Below are 25,815 nucleotides of genomic sequence, written 5' to 3'. Positions count from 1 at the left end.
CCTTTTGAGTATCATATTCTCCGCTGAAATGTTTAGACTACATTGTGCGACGTTACTTAGGTTTAATCAAGATAACAGTTTGAACTTCTTTTTTGTTTTAAATAGTAATAGCAAAAATCATTATCATTTTTAAATTTATTTCAGACGTTTAAACAAAAAGACTAATAATAAACTGTTGATCCGTACTTTTTATCAATGTGTATGTCGTGTTTAGTGATAAAACCAAGTGGATTCGAAAAACAAATATGTTTTCAAACATTCAAAAAACGAGTTGACCACTATAAGGAAGCAAAGCAGGCTTCCCTTGACACCTCAAACAACAATAATATATCAAATTGATTTTTAATTATTTGGTCCCAATCATAATTCAAAAACACGTAGAACGCGAATAAAAATGTGTATACCTAGTTTAAAACAAGTATCAATGTCAAAAAATCATATTCCTAAGTCTCCATATATCAAAATATCAGAATTTGATTCAAAAATCACATGCATTTTGTTAGTAAATAAAACACATAATTCGGAACAGAATCAATTAATATTTAAAAATAACCATAATATAAGCTACGCTTTACCTGAAATTGATCTCTTCATCTTAGATACTTCACATTTGCATATTTTAGTTAATAATCCTGACAATAAAAAGACATAGTTACAAAATAAACATTTTAGTATTTGTCAATTGGGTATTCGTTTTTTGGTATACAAATATGTCAGCAAACACTATACACAAATTGCATATAACTGAACTTAGTGTAATTGTAGAAAAAAACAAAATTGATTTGTTTTGTCATTCACCTTGTATCAGAACAGACGGACTGATAAACATTTTCAAAGACATTTAAAAATAAAATCCCATGTTAGTTAGATTATTTCATCAGAAGAAACCTGGTTCCAGAAATCTCAAAATTGTAATTTTCTTTACTCCTTTCAAAATTAACTTCATATTATTTAAAAACGAAAAGGGTAATACAATCTATAGATATTCAAGGAAAACCGTCCATTGTGATATTGACGTGAAGTAATAAATTTTTTGAAATATCTTAATTGTATATGACAAAATTTTAAATTGTACTATCATTAATGAAAAAGATGTGGTTTGATTGCCAATGATACCATTTTCCATAAGAGAACATATGTCACAGAAATTAATTACTAGCGGTTACCGTACGGTGTTCAGCAATGAGTTAAACCTATACAGCATATAGAAAATATAACAAATATGATAAATAGCCCCATGCGAAAACCTCTTCTGATCTACCCATACCTTCACTTTGGGTCTTCCTCAGAATTTTTGGCCAAAACCATGTGTTTTGTACTGGTAACATTCCCAAGTTAAGTTTCTATGAGATGAAACATATCTGGGAACCAGTGAGTAAACAAAACAAAAGAGAAACCAAAAGAGAAACAGCTGTACTTGCAAAGTGCAATCTTTAGTAAGGAACGGAGGTGTAGTTTTGGTGTGAATTATCTTAAGTCTTTTATCTATGACGATTTTATATGTATATCGTATTTTTCCTCAGATAAATTATTTCAGATGATGATGTTAAGCCATAATTTCCATAAAATTCAGAATTTTCATTTATTTGGTGATGATTTCAAGCAAACTGTCGATAATATTTAAACAGTTGTGCATCATATTAAGCTTATCCTAGATTTATTTTAAAACACCATAAAACATCTAATTTCTTAATTTTTTCTTACATTAAAACACAAATGAAATACCAAATATCATCTAAAAACACAACACGACCTCATTTGAGTAAGATGTCTGCATTGTTGAGATTCTATTCCATGTGTATGAGTACATTTTTCGTTGTAAACCCATTACTGCAAAGCATAAAGATATGACAAAATATGTCCACGTTAATTCCCATTCCACATATAACAGAAATGTGCAATGTTCGACAAAGCAAATTCCAACACCTACCATTATTGTAGCTACCTATGTTTAAAAAAAGAAAGCCCTATTTGATATCCGTTTATTCGAAAACGGCAAATCGTTCCTCATTCGATAATTTATGTAGAAGTTAACCAATTATATTTCGTATACCAAAGCTATAGTAAACAAACATTGTAGAACATATTGTTGAGATTCGTTCTACACAATAAGTCCTTAAACGAACTTAATGAACTTACTTTCACATATTTACATCGTATACCATTTGCAGGTTTGTGTTATTTAGTTTTACTGTTTGTAAAATGTCGAACATCAGAGGGTACAAATTAAAGATTTTAAGAGATTTCAACTGATTTAACTTTATCGGGCTATGATGATATATACGAATTGAAGAAATTCTGGAAATTAAAGACCATATTTCAATTATAGTTTCCTTGAAACGTAAGTAAATGCATGTATGTTCGGGATACAAAATTTCTTTACTGGGAATAAATATAGTTTCGTTCATATTTGATTTATTGATTTTGAATACATCTCAATCAAAAGCAATAAATGATATGTGTTTTGCTGAAGGTTTGGTAATGCAAAATTTGTCATTTGTATTTCATAAACAAAGCTTTTTTTGCACCTGTCCCAATTCCGAAACCTCTAGCCTTTGTTAATCTTGATTTGGTTTTTCTTCATTTTTTGTTCATTTGTATTTTTTCTTTAATTCAATGTTTCGTCCATTCAGCATAATTAGAATACAGTATTTCTAATCCAGATTGAGCACGCCTTCGATTGTCGGATTTTCTCAGTTCGTGCAATAATATATAGTTGCCTTCGGCTGTTTTCTGCTTTTTTATCGGGCTGTTGTTTCTTTGACATATTTCCCGTATCCGTTTTCTTTTTAATACATTCAGCACGAAATCTATTAATTGAGAAAGGCTGACAGTGTAATTAAATAAAGGCAACAGTAGTATACCGCTGTTCGAAATTCATAAATCGGTAGAGAAAAAACAAATCCGGGTTACAAACTACGACTGAAGGAAACATATCAAATATAAAAAAAAATACGACACAACAGAAACTCAACACCAAAATAGAAACGAACTATAATGTAACAATGACCATTTTCCTGACTTGGAACAGAGCATTTTATGAAAAAATGGTGGGTTGAACCTGGTTTTGTGGCATGCCAAACCTCCCGTGTAAATGGCAATGTTAAGTATAACATTAAAATGACAACATTACACGACAGGACTACAATAAATAAATGGGAAAAGTTATGGGACAGAGAAACAAACGAATAATAGCCATCAAAAGGTACCAGGTGAAAAAATGTATACGCCAGAAGTGCGTTACGTCCACTTAAAACTATGCTCAGTTTGAAAGCCAAAATGTGTGTGAAATAGACTACGATGTAAAACTGTGTAAGTAATGTTTTTGCTTTCTTGCTGAAAGAATTAGCTATACAACATTGTAAATAACATGAAATACTCATTGCAAGAATTTACATTGAACTATATTAAACTAAATTGCTCGCTTCTCATCTTGGCATTGTAGCAAATATTTTAAAGTATAGTACCTTCCAAAATATTAACGTTGTCTGGATACATATACAGGAATGTTAGCCACAGTGTAATTACCCCAAAGTAGCACATTAGAGGCAAAACAAATGCTATGCAATTTTGATCTTCAAAAAGAAAAAAACAGATCATTATAATATCATCATCACCCTATTGTGTGTGGCATAACAAAAATAGTTCAAGTAATATTACTTACTGTTAACAAATGATGTAATTGATAGCATTTAAATATTGATATAACATGTATAAGTGGGTGTCTTGACTGCAGTCCATCAATAGTGTTTGTCTTTAAAAATCATTTTATATTATCAAGGACAACCTATTTGTTCTAGTTATCAAAATAAAAGAAATTTTATAACTAGGTTGTCCTTGATAATATAAAATAATAAAAAGAAATTTAACAACAAAAGTAGGAAGGACACTATTTTTCTTTAAAATGCACATTCTAGAAGAACATATGAAAAACGATCTTACCTTCATGTTGTTCTGAAAAAGCAATTAAAATGAATATTAAAGTGAAATGCTACTTATTTTATTCTATGAGATTCCAATGTACAATTATACTATGATCCGATCTGTTCAAAGATACATTAGTTAAAATGAACGTGTGTTTTGTAAATATTAGGATTTTCAAAAGATCTGCAATTAAATACTCGAGTACCCGGTCATGATTTTCGGGAGTACTCAAATATTTGGACAAATCTTAACGTCTTATAAAAAAATTGATTTTTGTTGGGAATTTGTGATGCGGTATTTCTGTTATTTCTTAATATGATTAAATCGCTCAACATCTTGACGTATGATTACATATCTGAAACTATATGACAACATCATTAACATGATACAATCAATTATCATTTATTATCTTGTATCAAAACAAGATTATGCAACTGAAACCATCAATATGTTAATAAAAAGGGTTCGAGTTGATGGTTAATCTGTATCATCTGTTCCCGTAGGATTCGTAATTTGGAAATAATGACTTTTCCCATAATTTGTCAACAAAATATTGAACTCACTGTCCTCGTCCATCAATTACGGGATATCAATAATTTCTCCGTTGAATATAACTCCATTATGTCAGTCTTGTTGTCCATATTGAGTTGAATAATAATTTGTTTGCGTTTCTTTTTAATTTTTATACATTTGTCGATTCATACGAAATTCAGAATTGCTATCGACAAAAAAACACCAAAGGCTGCAGGTGGCATATTATGATTTTTTTATAGAGTACATGTAATCATTTATGCCGGAATTGATTCAATATACTTAGGGATCTTGCTTCAATAAAAATCAAATTGTCATCTAACAGAACTCTTCTGATCAGTTTTTTAAGTTTAGCGTCTTGAATTAAATTTTATCAGAGCTGCAACATAGGGACAATGCTCATTTAGAGCTTCGATACGCAGTATCAACAACACAAAAAAAGTTATTTGAAGACATTATAATGACTATGATTTGTATTCAATCAATAAAAAAATTAATCAAAAACAGATAAATTAGATATAATTTCCGCCTTTTTTTTTTGTCAATGATAAATATTAAGAACATTTATTTTTTATGTTAAAAAAAATAATGTGTTACACAAATCGGAATTTTACACATTTTTGTCAACTGCAAAGCCGATAACACTTTTATAGGTATATTTGTCCATTTGGATAGTTTTGCTGCTTTAATTTGATATTTTCAACAGTATACAAATTTTTATTCCAAATTGTTTAATAATGAGTATGCAGGTCTTAATGATATTATCAATTACCTTATACGCGGCAATCAAATATGTCATCAGGAAAATTGCTTGATGAAATGAAGAAAGAAAAAACAAATACCTTTATTTCGTAGCACTGTGACTTCAACCTCTGCTAAACCTGTATTTGTACCATGTAGACATTTCCATTTGCCATTTAGACTGTTATCTATTATTCCACGTATCATACAAGTGGTTTCGTTTGTTTTAATATTTTGTGCAATAACCACATTTTTTGCATATTCATCACAGCTAGATTTCTTCTGACCTGGAACACATTCTCCCATAAGTTTACCAGATGGGTCCTGGATTTTAACCCGGAAATGTAGATTACTAACTCTGCAACTCAAATTTAGTACTTGGTCACTAACAGTCCATGTCAGGCAAACGTGATATTTACAAAAGTGTGAATTTATTCCTGTGAAAAAAGTAATTACAATTCATATTTAAGATAAACGTAGAATAAAGACAAAGTAAACATACATAAAAAGATTAAAAATTAGAAACTGTATCAACCTGATGGTAATATTAACCAATTGACTATATATATATATGCGAAAGCTCTTTTTTTGAGAGCCCAGGTGGTCGTGTGGTCTAGCGAGTCGGCTGCAGTGCAGGCGATTTGGTGTCACGATATCACAGTAGCATGAGTTCGAATCCCGGCGAGGGAAGAACCAAAAATTTGCGAAAGCAAATTTACAGATCTAACATTGTTGGGTTGATGTTTAGACGAGTTGGAGTTGTATATACATTATGTACACAGCCATGTATCACCATCATTTATGGCGATCCGATGGATACATCTGTTGTAGGGTTGTCACTGACTCAGGCGTACTTATGAATATAATTATTTTCTGTGACTGTATCTTACATTAATTTGTAGGATCCTTTACTATAGATAATTTAGCTGATCTGTAACAATAACATCTTCATGCCTTATATATCATGTACTGTAGTACGCCGCTAGATTAAAACTGACGTGGAAAGGTAACATATGGCCACCAAAAGCTCTTTTTATTGAGAGCCCAGGTGGTCATGTGGTCTAGCGGGACGGCTGCAGTGCAGGCAATTTGGTGTCACGATATCACAGTAGCATGGGTTCGAATCCCGGCGAGGGAAGAACCAAAAATTTGCGGAAGCAAATTTACAGATCTAACATTGTTGGGTTGATGTTTAGACGAGTTGTATATATATATATATATATATATATATATATATATCACTGAAGAGACATATATTGTCGAAATCTAGATCTGGTGTACTAAAGAAATATTGACACCGAATGTTTGTGGCACAACATCGTAGCCACAAGTTAACAATTTTTTTTTTTCTGTGACGTATTAAATGTATATTAGGATCCATTTTGTTACATCTTGTGATCAATTTTATTTGGCAATCGTCAATGGCAGTCAGCAGGGTTAAAGAACATCAGTTGTTCGACCTGTTAGTCAAATGTGTTTTGTTTAAATATACTTTTTCACTTTTTTTGGTCTTTTGAAAAATGTTGTTTGTGCTGTTTTTAGACCCTTCTACAACGAAATTTGTTTGACATGCACAAGTATAAAAATTGCGGTTTTTATCCAACGCAATCATAGGTTTGAACGTAGTTTTCAATTTGGACTTGTTTATATTTTTTGTTTGGGCATGTATCATATTTTCCCTCCGGTTTATATAATCCGTTCATTCTATATTGTCTCTTAAAATTCAAGAGTCAATCTTAAATTGAGAGTACATTATATGGCCTTCCAAATACCGTTTCGATCCCTAACATCACTGAAGAGACATATATTGTCGAAATCTATATCTGGTGTACTAAAGAAATATTGACACCGAATGTTTGTGGCACAACATCGTAGCCACAAGTTAACAAAAAAAAAATTTCTGTGACGTATTAAATTTATATTAGGATCCATTTTGTTACATCTTGTGATCAATTTTATTTGGCAATCGTCAATGGCAGTCAGCAGGTTTAAAGAACATCAGTCGTTCGACCTGTTAGTCAAATGCGTTTTGTTTAAATATACTTTTTCACTTTTTTTGGTCTTTTGGAAAATGTTGTTTGTGCTGTTTTTAGACACTTCTACAACGAAATTTGTTTGACATGCACACGTATAAAAATTGCGGTTTTTATCCAACGCAATCATAGGTTTGAACGTAGTTTTCAATTTAGACTCGTTTATATTTTTTGTTTGGGCATGTATCATATTTTCCCTCCGGTTTATATGATCCGTTCATCCTATATTGTCTCTTAAAATTCAAGAGTCAATCTTAAATTGAGAGTAAATTATATGGCCTTCCAAATACCGTTTCGATCCCTAACATCACTGAAGAGACATATATTGTCGGAATCTAGATCTGGTGTACTAAAGAAATATTGACACCGAATGTTTGTGGCACAACATCGTAGCCACAAGTTAACAATTTTTTTTTTTTCTGTGACGTATTAAATTTATATTAGGATCCATTTTGTTACATCTTGTGATCAATTTTATTTGGCAATCGTCAAAGGCAGTCAGCAGGGTAAAGAACATCAGTTGTTCGACCTGTTAGTCAAATGCGTTTTGTTTAAATATACTTTTTCACTTTTTTTGGTCTTTTGGAAAATGTTGTTTGTGCTGTTTTTAGACCCTTCTACAACGAAATTTGTTTGACATGCAGACGTATAAAAATTGCGGTTTTTATCCAACGCAATCATAGGTTTGAACGTAGTTTTCAATTTAGACTCGTTTATATATATATATATATATATATATATATATATATATATATCATGCCTTATATATTATGTACTGTATTACGACGCTAGACTAAAACTGACGTTGAAAGGTAACACCTGGCCACCGTAGCTTCATTTGCATTTGTATGTATATATTAATCATTGAATAAATTGAAACATTTTTTTTTTATTGTAACGTAACATACTTGAAGAATCCTGATTTTTATTTTATTTATTTAACGTGACTTATATATTTTATTGCACTCTATTGCTGTGAACAGCATTGGAATAAGTTACCCTGATATATTAGTTATTAGGTATCCAGGGAGAATATATAATAAAAGTAAATTGGTGTTACATTACAATATTACAATATTGTAAATAATTTCATGTTTACCGGAGAATTTCACTTCCATCCGATAGTGCGTTTTAATATAAGATAAATGTGCATCGTGTTTGCCATCATCATCTTTGTGATTTGGATAAATTTAAATCATGATACTAAGACAGTTTGTCTAATTTAAAAGGTAAGTTGGCCATAATTTTCGTGATGTTTTGAATCATAATCGCAGTTTTAACTTATTTGAGGTATTTTAGACTAAGATCATATTTGATCATATATCTAAACTATTCAGGTAAACATAATTAAACACAACATCAGAGTGTACAACACAAAGTTGTCAAAAATAAAATAAAATAAAAAGTAAAAGAAGAAAACAAAAAAGTGTGTATTATACAATATTGAATAATATATTATTAATTTTTTTACATGTGTTAGATGTTAAAGTACATTATTGTCACCTGACATGCTCAAGTCATGAGACTTAATACTTGGGACATGTGACCTCAGGGATATTTAGTATTATTTATGATCATTTATGTAGTTTAGGGTTTTTATAATCAATTTATTGTTTTTTTCTTTTAATTACATTATTGACTTCAACTATATATTTTGAAGATATCTATGTTTGTTCTCTTTAAGTCAGAGATGTAATATGATTTTTAGATAGAAAAAAATATTACAGTCAAAAGGAAGTTAATTTCACAGTAAGCTTCATCATTTATTTTATATCCTTCTATAAGATTTTCCATATTAAAAATGCTTTCATTGAAACCTATAAATTTAAGAAGGTTCAATATTTTTGATATAAAATCACTGTTGTAACTGCAAGAAAAATAAAAATGTTCACAATCTTCTTTTATACTGCAATGATTACTTTTATTATCTGTGAGTATTTTCCATTTTACTAATAGATTATTGCATGGAAGTATATAGTGAATTAATTTCTATCTAAACATTTTCAGTTTATTGTCAGGTAAATAGTTAAAAATGAAGTTGAAACAATTTTCTAGTTTGAAGTAAAGATTTTTGGCAAACATTTTTCCCACATTATAACTCCTATTGGTTTGTCTGGTTTGTTTTCATTTATAATAATGTTATAAATTTGTTTTGTACTCATTTTATAATTGATTTCTTTATTAAGCATGATTTTTAGACTATTTATAGTTTTATGAATATTAACTTTAGTTTTAATTGAATTATCTTGATTTATTATGGTAAGCCATTGATTAGGTATTGCTTTTTTAATGCAAGATATCTGCCTGATCCAATCTTGTTTATTTTTTAGTTAAGAAAGTATATATGTTTCTGAAATTTGACCTCTATCATCTATGATATTATTTATGAATAACAAATTGCTTTTTACCCACTCTTCAAAAAATAAACATTTTCCATTTAGTCTGATAAATTTATGTGTGTTTTTCTGTGCATTCTTCTTAAGTTATTTCTCCTTCGCAAGCATCACTTTCACTTTCACTTATTTTTTTATGTTTTTTAATATCATTTAAATAATTTTGTGTTTCTTGTAAGTTTGGATTTTTGACGTGTATAAATCTTCATAATATTTTACTTCAAGGTTTAATATTTTTTCATGATCCCTAGTTATCTCCCCTTTTTCATCATATAGTTGTGTTATTGTTTTTTTGCTTTGCCTAAATTTCTCAAGACCTAGAAAATAGGCCGAATTTCTTTCACCCTCTTCCACCCATTTTGCTCTATTTCTAATTTGGTTACCCTTTATTTTTTCATAGTAAAGCTTTCCTAATTTTTCTTCTGTATATTCTATTGTTTGCAATAAACTTGTTTTGGTTGTATTATTGTTTTCAGTATCAGCTAGGATGTTAAGTCTTTGTAAGTCTTTTTCTAAAATGTTTATTTTATCTCTTTTATCCTTAGCTTTAGATTTGCAATAATTAATTGAAAAATCTCTGGTACCGTTAATGTTATTACTACCGCTGGGTCAAAGCCTCTGCTGGTGGACTGTTAGGTGGCGTGAATCAGATGTGGATACTTAAAAATTCCAAAGATCTTTTAGAGTACATACAATCTAACTCTCTTTCATCTTGTAACAGTATTAAAACATTTGACTTTTCTACTCTTTACACAAGTATTCCACATTCCAAACTAAAAGACAAATTAAAAGAGTTGGTATTACTTTGCTTCATAAAAAAGAATGGCCAACGTAGATACAAGTATCTTGTCTTAGGGAGGGATAAATCATACTTTGTAAAGAACCATTCTGATTCAAACAAAAAATTCTCTGAAACCGATATTATCAAGATGCTTGATTTCTTGATTGACAACATATTTGTTACGTTCGGAGGACGTGTTTTTCAACAGACTGTCGGCATCCCAATGGGAACAAACTGTGCCCCTCTACTTGCTGACTTGTTTCTTTATTATTATGAGGCTGACTTCATGCAGGAACTTCTTAGGAAGAAAGATAAGAAGTTAGCAATATCCTTTAACTCTACTTTCCGCTATATAGATGACGTTCTTTCACTAAACAATTCAAAATTTGGTGACTATGTGGATCGCATCTATCCCATCGAATTGGAGATAAAGGATACTACAGATACAGTTAAGTCGGCTTCATATCTTGACTTACATCTAGAAATTGACAATGAGGGTCGATTGAAGACAAAACTTTACGACAAAAGAGATGATTTCAGCTTTCCAATTGTGAACTTTCCATTTCTAAGTAGCAACATTCCAGCAGCACCTGCATACGGGGTATATATCTCCCAATTGATACGATATTCCCGTGCTTGCATTTCCTATCATGATTTTCTTGATAGAGGGTTACTGCTCACAAGGAAGCTATTAAACCAAGAGTTCCAAATGGTGAAGTTGAAATCATCCCTTCGTAAATTTTACGGACGCCATCACGAGTTGGTTGACCGTTATGGAATAACCGTTTCACAAATGATATCGGATATGTTCCTTACGTCGTAACTACAATCCCCTTCCCTTTCATGAATTTGACCTACCGAATTAGACTATTTACCGGATTTGTAATCACATAAGCAACACGACGGGTGCCGCATGTGGAGCAGGATCTGCTTACCCTTCCGGAGCACCTGAGATCACCCCTAGTTTTTGGTGGGGTTCGTGTTGTTTATTCTTTAGTTTTCTATGTTGTGTCATGTGTACTATTGTTTTTCTGTTTGTCTTTTTCATTTTTAGCCATGGCGTTGTCAGTTTGTTTTAGATTTACGAGTTTGACTGTCCCTTTGGTGTCTTTCGTCCCTCTTTTAGTCCCCGAGGGTATCACCAGCCCAGTAGCCAGAACTTCAGTACTGGCATGACAATACGGATTTATTTTGTGTTATTAAAATTTGCTGTTACAAAATGTTAGAAATTATTATAAATTAAGGAATGTATCTCCCTCATGCAAAGCTCTGGTTCCTTTTACGAATTTGGCTTTACTTTTTGGACCTTTTGGATTATAGCTCTTCATCTTCTATATAAGCCTTTGGATTTTCAAATATTTTGGCCACGAGCATCACTGAAGAGACATGTATTGTCGAAATTCGCATCTGGTGCAGGAAAACTGGTACCGTTAATGTTATTACCTCACTTTTAAAGTTATTCTATAGTAGGTCGAGATCGGGATAATTTATACTTTTATTTTTATAATTGGTTATCAAATTACAAATTGTTTTCACATAGTCCTCATTATCTAATATACTGCTATTCAATTTCCAGTATCCCCTGCCTTTAGGACCTCCATTTATATCTATTTTTTTACAAACAAAAAGAGATAAAATAGTTCGAAGTGATGAAAAAAAACAGACCTAAGTGATTATAGAACAAAATGGAATATTCAAAAGTCATAGTAACGAACAAAAAAACAATTAAAAAGCGAAACAAATAATGTTATCATATTCGTCTGTTAATCATTTTATTAACCTATAAATAAGCATCGACGGATTCTTTCAGTAAAATTGAAAATGGAAATGGGGAATGTGTCAAAGAGACAACAACCCGACCATAGAATAGTAACTATATCAACGACAAAACATAGATGACATGGTATTTTAATATATTTTGATGTATTTATGTTAATCATATTCGGATATTTTAATACAAAGGTATAAAAGTTCCAATCAAAATAATAATGGGAAAATTTATGTTAATTTTTTATTACATTTTTTTCCACTATGTACGTATTCAAATAGGCGGAGCAAAACGCACATGAACAACTTCTTTTGCTTTTTTTTCGGTTTTTATACGTCATTCCGTGGTCGGTTAACTTTGTACTTAAATGTTCCTCTGGTATCTGTTGCTTGCTTTTAGAGCCAATGGCGGTATTCGATAGTGTGTTACCTAAAATTCAGTAATGTTAATACACCACTCTAAAGATCACAGAAGTTAATTCACTCGAAAAATAAACGACATCAATGCATTTCATTTTACAATCAGTATATATTGCAGTAACATGCTGTCAATACTTTATTTTATATAACAAACAATTGAAATTAATAGATCACTGGGTATCTTTAAACGACTTTTGAGTTGCTCTTTGAAATTATTAGATCAGTAATAAGATGCGTAGAAATGAGTCATACAATTATTACAAAATGTATATACTCAGTCTTCTTCGTTTTTATTCACATTTTCTTGAAATATATGGGTTGATAGTGTCATAATCTGGCATCTCCTCGATATTGAAATTATCCTGTATCTCAAATATAAAAAGACACTTATTGTTGTGATAATTGTTTTGTTTTTAATTTTATACGAGTATACAATAGTTTAATGAAATTACTGATACATATTTGAAACCTTTTAGGAAAGATGAAAGCTGATATGTGTACTTACCAACGGAGAAAAAAAATGTAATTATCCACACAGCCTTTAGTATGCACTTAATCATTCTTGTTTGTCGTAACACTTGGTTCCTGATAAATGAAATATATATATTTCTTTTAATATACATGAAGTAATTCAACAATTATCTAAAAAAATATTTGTAAAGGAACGAATATTTACCATGAGGATGGTTATATTTTTTTACCCCTTATATTTCGAATACAAATTTTAAATTAATCAATATTTTGATCAGGGAGAATGAAAATGATTGTTTCTGATTGTGGTGCTTATTGAGAAAATATGTAATTTATCAGTTTATCAAAGTTCAAATCTGCGATGGCTAGCATAGGAAATTGAATGAGTAAGGCCTAATTTTTTCGGGTTATTACTGTGGTGCAAACACATGTTACTGAATTGAGTAGTTTATTAACGTTTAAACAACACTAATCGAAGTGAGAGAACAAAAACTAGTCCCATGAATTCGAAAATACAATTGTTTGATAAATCTGTCAAATGATATACATCAGATGTGTCTAACACTTTTAACTGTCGAAAACACTCTTATTTATTTGAAACTTGTCCATGTTGTGGCATTAGAGCTCAAGCTTGTTGAATTTTGTGCAAAAATGCAAAAATGCTTTATCACCCTTGTTTAAATATTGTCTTGAAATTTGAATACGATCCAAAGCTTTATCTAAAAACAAATATTTATTTCGAAGATGTGTAGAAAACAATATTTTAGCTAACAATATGCTCTTATCAATATTGTGCAAAATAGTAGTTTTTGGTGAAAAAATATGAAGATTTCGATATGTTTATGCCTGTATAATGACAAACGAATTTCATTTACATGCTTGCTACAAAAGAAAAACCTTTATACTTTTAAAATTAGAACTATGTCTATATTTTTGAATACTTGTCTTCAAATTAAATGTATCACCGATTTGTAAACGTCAAATAGGATGTTTTAATCTTGGAATACACATTCACTCGAAAGGTAAGTTTTTATTTTTAAACCAAAAATCTGCGGTTGTTTACATGTAGAATATTCAAATAATCATGTGGTTGGTCCATGTTTTTGAATTAATTGATCAATTTTATTCAATTTATTCAAAAACATAGAATACATCAACAATCATTAAACACATATTAAATCATCTTTTAAAAGGGACAAAAAACAGCTGATCTACAAGGTAAACCATCTACCTTGCCTTGCAACGTACATCATGTACTTTTTTATGACCTTAGATAAAGCCGACGAGGAAAGGAATTAATAACTTGAATAACGAAAGCTATATCTTAAAGTAAAGTTGGTCGCGTTGTCTAGGGCGCTAGTCATATTGCAGGCGTTATTGCCACGATATCTCAGATGCAGGCGTTAAAATATCGCTGAAGGCAGCATAACAATTGCATTCATACAGTTGTTATTATTTTGTTTTTCTAATCTAAAGTAAATCTGATTTGTTTCCGCAATGATGCTAGTAACACAACAATAACACTATCGAATTATTTTATTTCAAACGTAACAGAGAGGAAAATATTCAATACTAACTCTTCTGATTCGAAAAGTATATAGTGTATTTAAGACCAGATCGATGATCTTAAACTAACAACAGTTCTTGCATTACGTAATTCAATTGTTTACTCTTCAACTTTGTACTTGTTTGGCTTTATAAATATTTTGATATGAGCGTCACTGATGAGTCTTATGTAGACGAAACGCGCGTCTGGCGTACTAAATTATAATCCTGGTACCTTTGATAACTATTTACTGTTTGTTATCACCTGTTTAGAATACCATAGCTTACTAAATGAGATGAAAATATATGTTTTCATTTGAAAGATCGATGTGTATTATCTGTTGCATTCAAGTGGAACAAATATTTGCTTGAAGAAAAGAAAACACAAAAGGATATAAGGCTTAAGCATAAGTCCACCTGACGCGCACGTTTTTTCTATATCAAACTCATTACTTGCAATATAAGTTGGCAATTGCAAATAAAAATTTTCAAAACTGTTTGCTGGTTTAAACTGTGATGTCATAATATAAATCAGGAAAAGCATATTCGGTAGTTCAAAAGACGTGACATTTATGTGAGAACTTATCGTGTCTTTCTGCTAGTCGACTACATCCTTAATTCCTTTATACTTAATGCAGGAGCTTCCCCATAAAAGTTATCTCTTTTCAGTTAATATTCAATATGTGGTGACTTTACTTTATACACATGTACCTAAATGAACTTAACACAAACATATCTTGTCTACCATCTTTAAAAAATAAAATTTGGACCGGTGGTTGAAAACTGGACCGGAAAGTTCCTTCGCAAATGGCTAATTGAGAAGGTCAAACACATCAAACGAATAGATAGCAAATATCATTTTCCTGACTTAGTACAGACATTTTCATATGAACATAATGGTAAATAAAAAGCTAGATAAACCTCTCTCTCTCTCTCTCTCTCTCTCTCTCTCTCTCTCTCTCTCTCTCTCTCTCTCTCTCTCTCTCTCTCTCTCTCTCTCTTGTATGACTGTAGCATAAAATTAAACACATAGATAAAACACATTAGCAAAATCAGAAGACCACTTTCTATGTGGTAACATTCCAGAGCCGACTACATATGGAGAATACATATTCTGGATGATAGAATATTTCAGTTTTTTTTGCTATTATGTTTTCTTTGATAGAAGGGTACTACTTATTTTGCTTCAAGGGTTGCAAATGGTCAATTGGAACAATTATATTTCATCAAATATTGCACTATGACATTACAGCTGTTTCTCAAACCACGCCTCTTTTGGGGATATAATATTAATAGATAATTTGATTTGTTAGCATACTGGCTCCCAGATATGATCCATATGTTTCATCGCATTGAGACATAATTCGGGACTGTAACCAGTATACGCACATACTATTGCGGTGAAAATTGAATTCTCAAGAAGACAAAAAGTAAAGGTAGGGGTAATACCAAATTTTAGTATAAGTTTAAACTCGAACAAGTTCAGGCCACTATAAATGTTGAAAATATGCCGCACAGCCCTTTGAATAAAATAGTACTGCGTATCAACTTGCTTTTCTAAGGTATCATTTTTCACGAAACTTAAAGTGTCACAGTTTTTGCCGCAAACGGAGTTCGTATTGGTAATTGCATTGTCTGTATTAACAGAAAAGCAACCTATCAAGTTTAAAAGTATGACATCGAAATTAAATTGACAATTATGGAATATGTAGGATACAGATGACAAACAATGTAATCCATTTGTCTTTTTCAGCAATCCACGAGTGTGAAATTACCAAATTTTACTTCTCATCGTATTTTAAAAATTAATAAAAAAACATAAACCATAAACATAATAAGTCGGAGACAAATTAACTTCTCGACAAAAAGATTAGAATAATATTAATTGAACTGTCCATTCATTTCTCATTTAGTTCGCCTGTACAGTTACATGTTTTCTACTGACACATTATTTACAGTCTTAGTTGCATCTGTGCTTATATTTACGTATGTCATATATATGTCGGACTCTAAAGTGCGATGGTACTCTAAAGTGCGATGGTCACGCTAAAGTGCGATGGTCTACGCTAAAGTACGCTGGTGTCTCACGCTAAAGTGCGATGGTTGTTTTTTTGTTAAATTACGATGGTATACATCAAGCTAAATTGCGATGGACCAATATAATAAGGTTCTAGGGATTTTAAATAGTTTAAAGAACGTTCGATATAAATATAGTCCTTTTTCAAATATGTGACAGACATTATAATCTACTGGTAGGATTCAGTGATCGTTTCTTTATTTAAAAGTCCTTAGACCGACCACGTAAATTGATTTCCAAAACGGTAATTTGAGTGTCATAAAATACTATATTTATTGTTAATGAGTTTTTAACGATTCGGGCGTATTAAATATTGCGGTAATTGGCGTAGCTTGTCGTTCACACACTATATCACTAATGCGAACATCTCCCCTTACAGTCGTCATTGTAAATAATTACAAATACAAAATTCGATTATTGTCGGAATATGTAACATTTATTTGTTGATGCATTAATTCAAATGAGAGAGAAAGATGATGTTCGCCGAGCTTAATTTCTTCTTTTCTGTAGAGACTACACATTCATGTTATATTTGCCCACAATGTACCAGGTAATGTTTTAGCCGACAATTTATAATTTACGCATGAAAACATGTACCTTTATTTTGCCGACGTTACTTTTCAATAAAAGCGACAACATGTTAACGGTGACTGCAAAGTTAACCGCAACATAAACAGTGATTCAAATGTATCCGTTCGCTTTCCATAAAAACAGGATACTATTTTGTATCTAAACAGTAAAATGGTCGACTGCTGTGCAGGATACAAGTTCTTCTTCCAGCTACCGAAAAAATTACATTTGCTTCAGACGACAAAGAATGGTTAGGTTTAAGTCATTGATATTAAGTTTAAAAATTGTTAATCAAATGTTTGCAATTTATCTTGCTTGGTGTTCATCTTTAGTTTGTTTAAACGACTGTTAACGTCATAATCAAACTACGTTTCTTATGTCTATACTTTCGCGGACCATCGCACTTTAGCGTGAGACACCAGCGTACTTTTGCGTAAACCATCGCACTTTAGCGTGACTATCGCACTTTAGCGTCCCCATCGCACTTTAGAGTCCTACATATATATATATTATCACTATTTTGCGAAATTTCCTTTGATCTTGGTGACTGATAATTTCCTTTCTCGGCGTAGTGGTATCAGTATCACTAGAAACTAAGGACGCGGGTGCTCGTTGTCATGAAATTAACAACGTCGTCATAGGTAAAATAGCGATAAACAGATTGTCATTGCTCATCTCAACTCGATTGTTTTTCTCACTTTCGCCGTACCGACACAAGCAAAAACATCAATCTCGTTGATATAACCAACGATAATCTATAAATGATTATATTAAAAGACCCTCGAACGAAAAGGAATGTTGAGATATGGACAGCCCTGTTTGCATTAAAAAAGGATCGATCAAAAAACATTGCAAACTCTTGAATATATCTATTTTCTATTTTATAAATGGGGAAATCAAAACCCTATACAGACCTTATTCACAACAGAGACCATTGAATTTTCTTCACAAAATCTTTTTGCTATATATTTTGATGTTTTTAATCTGTCAGTAATCATGCAATAGATTCGTAAAGACCAGACCTAGTTAAAACAGTATGTAAACTCTTCTAACATTAACTATATGAACAGGTTTTTTTACATCTTCTAATCGAACAGAACTAGATACATGAGGTCATTCACAATATTCAGGCAAATTTTAATTTCAAAATTGCCTTGGATTCTGTAACTTTCCTACACTACGTTAACTGCAAATGCAAAAAAAAAAGTTTTTGTCTGTTCAGTTAAATAATGTTTTGTTTTTGTTTTGTCTTTTGATGAAAACTATGCATGTAAACTCCAATGAATAAAATCGTATTAAGTAAATAGCATAAATGTAACATCTCTAGCATAAAGTTATGTATGTCAAAGAGGCTCGATCAAAACGTGTATAGATGTAATATGTTTTGCAAAAATGATCATCGTTCTTAATTTGAAGTACAATTTATCCTACATTTGTCATATGAAAGCAAACACTTTTATTTGAGTCATCCAATATTCCCTTTTCACATCTAAATTAATTGCATAACCAAACACCTTGAAAAAACACTTTTACCTGTTTTAAAATTTAAAATCGCCTGATAAATTCATATATCATAAATCATTTAACGCATCTTAATCATAATATTTACGTTTTAGCTCGCTTTAGAATCTGTAAAAATTATGTTAACCTGTATTTTTTGTATATTGGTTTCTGGTATAATAATAATATTATGTATTACCACTCTCCTGGCTTGTTTCGTATGAATGAATAGAGCGGGTGGTCGTTAGTTCGAATCAACCGGGTCACACAAAGTCTTTAACAGAGGGACGAAAGATACCAAAGGGACAGTCAAACTCATAAATCGAAAATAAACTGACAACGCCATGGCTAAAAATGAAAAAGACAAACAGACAAACAATATACACATGACACAACATAGAAAACTAAAGAATAAACAACACGAACCCCACCAAAAACTAGGGGTGATCTCAGGTGCTCCAGAAGGGTAAGCAGATCCTGCTCCACATGTGGCACCCGTCGTGTTGCTTATGTGAACAAATCCGGTAAATAGTCTAATTCGGTATGTCACATTCATGAAAGGGGACGGGATTGTAGTTACAACGTAAGGAACATATTTTGTGAAACGATTATTCCATAACGGTCAACCAACTCGTGATGGCGTCGGTAAAATTTACGAAGGGATGATTTCATCTTCACCATTTGGAACTCTTGGTTTAATAGCTTCCTTGTAAGTAGCAACCCTCTATCAAGAAAATCATGATAGGAATTGCAAGCACGGGAATATTGTATCAATTGTGAGATATATAGCCCGTGTGCAGGAGCTGCTGAAATGTTGCTACTTAGAAATGAAAAGTTCACTATTGGAAAGCTGAAATCATCTCTTTTGTCGTAAAGTTTTGCTTAATTTTCAAAAAATTCGCGTGACTGTTTTGGCTTTTGCAAGGACAATTGTAGATAAAAAAAAATGTCATTACAATACCGATCAGTAACAATATATCTAAGAATTAAATGACACAGACAAAATAAGTTGAATCCTGTTGCCAACATCTTTTTATCAAATTTTGTTTTCATAACAACTATCATACCAGATTAAAAAATCGAAACAGCAAATTTTGTAACAAAGACGAGACTGCCGTCGTTGTACGCTTAAGTTTATGAGTTATTGTCACTGAATGAAGATTTTGTTCAATTCTCTTTTTTCTCATAGTTCGGTTGGACAGGAAACAATGTAACCACTGATATTGACTATGTTACTCAATGATAAGAAAAATGATGCAAAGAGGAAATTTAGAAAAGAACCATTTATCACGAAATTGTGCTGATAATTTAATGTCTCCCCCTGATGTACAGTGGCAAATATGTCAAGCATATTCACGATAAGATGTAAAGTGGATTAACCTGCAGCACTTTAATAGGATAAAACGTTGGCTAGAGATAAGGCGTATGCCGTAATAGATTAAAATTGAACCATGATGAAAATCGTAAGGATATTACCCCCCCCCCCCTTTTTTTTCTGCACCCTAGACAAATGCCAAAAACAAAACAACATGAATTTAAATTAATAACGGCCACTATAAGTTAATGAGATATAGACCTGTTTTGTAAATAAATATATATAACATTTCCCGGTTTCTCACAGGTTTGTATTTTCACTCAAATAGTGTTTGATTATTAACTGGAGATATTTTATAAACCAAAAGCACTTTGATTCTCTGAAAATTTGTAAATTATGATATTCCATTGTTTCGATGTACAATAAGTAAACAAATGAGACTCTTTATGAAATGAGATCGTTCATGGTATCTTACATAATTAATTTGCTATGAATAACAACGGAAAATACTAATTGATCACGAAAACGATATAATGCAAGAAAGCTTGCAATATGTATAAAATTAAAATTAGATCATTTTTAGCGAAATTTTATTCATAATCTTTGCACATAAGCTTCAATGGCAAAATATGACGTCTAACAAGTTTTTTAATTGTTTGCATTAAGAATCATAATAATTTAACACATTTTTTTTCCAAAATTAATTGATGTGTAAACTAAGCCACCGATTCACAAACTTTGTTTTTGAGTTAGTTGTCTCAGTATACACATATACACCCTCTAGTAAATTGTGTTTCGTACTATATTAAAAGTCAATACCAACTACTTATTAAACCATGATTAAAAGACTAAGGTATAAATTGTGAAAAAAGTAAGATAACAAAAGAACAGAACTCCGAGGAAAGTTCTAAACGAAATATCCCTAAACAAATGGCAAAAGCAAAAGCCCAAACACATAAAAAGAATGAATAACAACTGTCATTTCCTGACTTAAACAGGCATTTTCTTATGTAAACAACTGACAGATTGAACCTGGTTTTATAGCTAAACTTTCACTTGTTTGACTGTCACATCAAGTTACATTATATTGACAACGATATGTTTTAACAAAAACCAACAGACAAAATAGGTAAAAATGACAAACAGGTACAACAATCAACTTTGTGTAATTATCTGATTAACTATAAAAATAAAGAAATATGTAACAAAGAAGTGCAATAAGGAATTGACTGCAGAGTAGTGTATCATAGCACTACAAACAAGTAAAATTCTGAATTGGCCTATATTTGTACTCGACTTTACTGATTTTTACTTGACCAGTCTGAATTGGTCTGAAATTTACTTGATGGTACTCGGCCAGTGGTTAATTATTTTAAACGTGTTTGAACTATGCACGACCTAGATTGAACCATGCTCGACCTAGTCTGAACCATACTCGACCAAGTATTTACCAATCTAGACCTACTTTTTTTGTATATATCTATTGTATTTCATCAAACGAGGAACTGTTTTTAACAACAACTTTTCCTCCTTGCTAGAAATTTTAACAACAATTTAAAATAAAAGTGTTTTCAATATAGCATTTAAACTAAAATTTCACACTTAACATAATATAACTTCCACGCCATATTCATCAACACCTACATAATATATATATCACCTTTAAAACAAAAATAAAACAAGCTGATCAAATTATCTCAAAACTGAATTGCGGCTTATACATGATGTACTAGTAGTTTCAATGTTATTCATTTTTTTTTCAATGTTTAACTTTTTTCAATGTTTAAGATATATTTTATGGTAACTAGACAATTGTCATCATTTTAACTTAAGCCTAGTATATAAATGTATGGTGTCAATTGATCTTTGTTAATAATACAGTGAATATTTTATTCTAAATAATTATATATAAAATAGAATATGAAGCAAAATAATAAATTAAAAAAATTACACCTCTGTTTTGTAAAACCAAGAATTTAATATAATCATGATGTTAATAGAACTTCCATTGCATTCTTTGGTAATCTTTTTAAAAAGTAAATGTGTTTCAAAGTTGCAGTTATCATTTATTCATTTCAACTAAATCTAAATATGTTTTGTCAACATAAAAGGCATGGCATACAACATGCACTTTAATAAAGTTTAATTACCTTAGTACAAGTGTGTTTTTTAGGTGAAAATAAAGCCCTATTTTTCTTAAACTCGTGTATTACTTATCTAGTGAATTCAAAAGGCCTTGCGATTTCAGTTTCACAGGATTTTGCAATTTTATATGAATATTATTTAGAATTTAATACTCTGTGACCACGTGTGATCTGTCTAATGAGTTTGTCCCAAGCAGGAGGTATTAATTCATACATCATCACTAATCAGAATATCATTTTTATTAATTTATATAACTCTTTTTACTCTTTTTTCAATCTGATATTAAATTATATATAGCATATCCCAAATCCTAATACTAGATATATTACTAATAGAAAGTTAAACAAACTAGGTAATTACAACTTTTGTATGATACCATGAAACCTATGTAGTTTTTTTTATTTCGGGAATTTGGAAAATTAAAATTAAAAACAAACATTTACCAAACAAGAAGCCCTTTAATAAGGTTGTATTACCCTCATTTGGGTGCGGTTTTTAGGTTTAAAGAATATATTTTTCGAGCAAAACTCTAAATGTTTAAAATTAATATAAATAAATTATTAGATAAGATAATTTTCTTTAACTATCTCTTTTAGATAAATCTGAGATTCATGTAAGGATGGCAAAAACTGTTTTTATATATATCTTTATTCTATTGTGGCTTTTGTCATGTCAGTTAAAAAGAAATTTATTCTAACAGTTAAAATTAAAAAAATAAAGTAGAGGTTATTTGGTCGAGTATAGTTCAGACTGGTCGAGTATTGTTCAGACCTTTAGTTGAGTATGTTTAAGACTGAAATGATATGTGTAAAACGGGTTTAAGACTTGTGGAGTAATAGTTCAGACTTATTTCAATGGCAAAGATATTGATCAAGTACAAATCAGTACAGTCGAGTATGATTAAGACTACGGTCGAGTAATGTCGAGTGAAATTCAGACCAATTCAGACTGGTCAAGTAAAAATCAGTACAGTCAAGTACAGATATAGGCAATTTCTGACTTTACTGGTTTGTAGTGTAGTGAATAAATAGCAATATGTCCTCGGAAAGATTGTAGGGACATGTTAGCCTTACAATGGAAACAGTGTAAAATGCTATCTAATTTATTTTAGATGCTGTATTTTCAAATTTTAATTACAGGATTTTTTATTGTGAATTTAAATTTTTGTAGGTTAGATATAAGTTTTGAGATAAATGATTATGCATAAAAATGAATTCATGTATGGCAAAAGTAAAAATCCAAACAAAAACAGATGTACAGTAACCATTTTCCTAGACATGTTATATACAGTTTCACACCCCTTACCTAGAGACTTTCCGTTTTAAAATCAGTAGAAAAAGGCTTAACTTATCAGATCTATACAAAGCAAAAAAAACATCTAACAAAAAGACGTGGGGGAGTACTTATACACCCCCAACACAAAACGACACTGAATAAATATGTGTGTACCAGCAGTTCATTGAAATCCAAAACTTCACAACAGACATGGGCATAGCGGACACGTTGTGATATATAAACATAAAAACTTCCCAGAGGAACATCACCATCCAAAGATGAAATTATTACCAATAGGGAAATAAAAATCAATCCTCTTTTAATATTTCGAGGGGTGTCTAGCAACATTTGATAACGAGAGGGGGGTCTCGCAAATTTGGAAGAATATCACTGAAATTTTGTTCCTGCATATTCTATATTTTTTAAATAAAGGTCATTACAAATTTGTCTGCAATCACTTGTGTTTGCCTGGGCTAAAGAAAAATGGTCGTTTTTTGTTGAAGTATCCTACTAAAATTGTACCGATTTTAACATTAGTTATGGACAATTCAAAGAGAACTATCAATCTGCAAACAGTTATTTGTTTAACTTAAATTAAGCAAGGTTTGTTATCGAAATGTGTAACCTACTTTAGTGTGTCCTCTGTCGATTTCAATACAAGGAAGTTATTTACTGCGCATATCCGGGTCACACGAATATTAAGTTGAACACTGAAGATACATGGTCAGTTATATTTCAAGTTCTTATATTATTTAAAACTGTAGTTTTATATAATGAAATCTGTTTGAATAACATATGTTAATTTCTAACTTATTTGTATTTCTTTTGTATAGTGAATGTCTTCTCTTCTGAAACTAATAGGTTTAGACTTGTTTTTACTTTACCTGTTAATAGTCTTTGTGTTCAATTTATAAAATGGATGTGTTTGTATATCAATTGTATTAGACAATCGATTTATTCGTTGTCTTTTATTTCGAAAGATAAAATGGTGAATTGTTTATCCAAACTCTTAATGTTGGTTTTTTTCAGACAGTTGATAAATATAATAATGTCTTAAGGAATAAATGTGTATTAACACAATATTTCTATAAAACCATGCTAATATGCATATATTGATCTACGATGTCTTGCCAGAATCTATATTTGTATCGTTATTTCTTTTCGTTTAAAATGAGAAGATACCATTGTTACGCTTCATGGGCCCAAATGGGAGAATAAAGACAACTCAACGACCAAAAGCAGCAGACAGAACTAAAGTGGACAATATTTTCTGATTCTAATTCAATAAACCGTCACTGTTTTATAAAGATTGTATTAACTTCAAATTTACCGACGTATATGTTGAATATATTTACTTTGCTAAAATAACCCAAAAAAAAATAAATAACAATAAACAAACACATAATTTTGTTGTTAATTTCTGTTTCATTTGGTCTCTTGTGGAGAGTTGTCTCATTGGCAATCATACCACATCTTCTTTTTTTATACTTAAGATCAAAGTCCCTAAGACCCAACACTATCATGACTATTGTAGGTTTCTTTAGATTTTAATTAACATAATACTTATGGTTTTCATATGAGGCATGCAGATGTTATCTTTTAAACAATAAACCAAAACTTTTTTTTTTTAATTACCAAAATAAATATTTAGTTTCTTTTTGAAACAAATTTAGTCCTTTTGACATTGATACGTGTATTTGCAGTATTTAAAAGTTCTTTTCAAGGTTTTAACTGTAATAAATATATGTATATGGTTGATTCGTATGATAGATTATTGATATTGTTCTATTATATATAATTAGTACTCTTCGTTTAGTTTGAACAATTAAACTTAAGTTGGAACTGTGTCAACGTTTGGATTATCGATTTTAAAACTGGTCATATCTTAATCATCTAATATGCATGCTAGTACACATGTCTTGGATCAATTACATTATATTCATTTAGAACCTCTCGATGTAACATCACTCATGTGAATCATTTTCTTATATCATTGTTTTTGATTCATTAACTGGATGTGTTAACCCGGGGATTACAGTAAATCATAAATGTAAGAACATCAACCCGTAGAAACCATCAACAGACATTCTCATATCTTCTTTGAAACTGCAATGACATTTGGTCCAAGTTGAAACTGAGTACAATAAAATCTAAGTAGCTTCTTAACTAAAGACCGGAATTGATAAAAAATGAAGCTACCAGAGATAAAACTCACATGCTATCAATTATTATTTTCTACCATAACAGATGTGCATCATTGGGTAAATGTCTGTACGAAACAGATTAATCTGTTTTAGGTATTTTTCTAAGTTTAATAAGGGCTTGCG

The 25,815-nt window shown here is 30.9% G+C and overlaps 3 protein-coding genes across 7 annotated transcripts in view; 1 reads left to right on the top strand and 2 right to left on the bottom strand.

Moving 5' to 3' along the window:
• Positions 1–3,574, bottom strand: part of LOC134683032 (uncharacterized) — a 32,975-nt gene extending 29,401 nt beyond the window's left edge. Inside the window, exons 1-2 of the mRNA XM_063542051.1 lie at positions 3,468–3,574; positions 576–632 (exon numbers count right to left, since the gene is read on the bottom strand). Of these exons, the coding sequence (XP_063398121.1) occupies positions 576–632; positions 3,468–3,543 (133 nt within the window). The 5' untranslated portion in view covers positions 3,544–3,574. The remainder of the gene's footprint in view (positions 1–575; positions 633–3,467) is intronic.
• A 72-nt stretch (positions 3,575–3,646) lies between these two features.
• On the bottom strand, positions 3,647–24,185 carry LOC134684683 (uncharacterized). Its single transcript, XM_063543987.1, has 5 exons — positions 24,118–24,185; positions 13,096–13,175; positions 5,298–5,633; positions 3,943–3,954; positions 3,647–3,663 (listed from the first exon to the last, which is right to left on the bottom strand). The coding sequence occupies exons 2-5, from the start codon at positions 13,148–13,150 to the stop codon at positions 3,647–3,649; spliced, it is 420 nt and encodes a 139-aa protein (XP_063400057.1). The 5' UTR covers positions 13,151–13,175; positions 24,118–24,185.
• LOC134683031 (uncharacterized) overlaps positions 24,149–25,815 on the top strand; it is a 42,800-nt gene continuing 41,133 nt past the window's right edge. For all 5 annotated transcript variants that reach the window (XM_063542050.1, XM_063542048.1, XM_063542047.1 and 2 more), the window contains exon 1: positions 24,149–24,211. The gene's annotated coding sequence lies outside the window, so the exon portion shown is untranslated. The remainder of the gene's footprint in view (positions 24,212–25,815) is intronic.

This window comes from Mytilus trossulus, chromosome 9, assembly GCF_036588685.1.
Source record: "Mytilus trossulus isolate FHL-02 chromosome 9, PNRI_Mtr1.1.1.hap1, whole genome shotgun sequence".
NCBI classification, from domain to species: domain Eukaryota; kingdom Metazoa; phylum Mollusca; class Bivalvia; order Mytilida; family Mytilidae; genus Mytilus; species Mytilus trossulus.
Note: the sequence above shows the minus strand (reverse complement) of the source record. Positions and strands in the feature narration are given on the sequence as shown.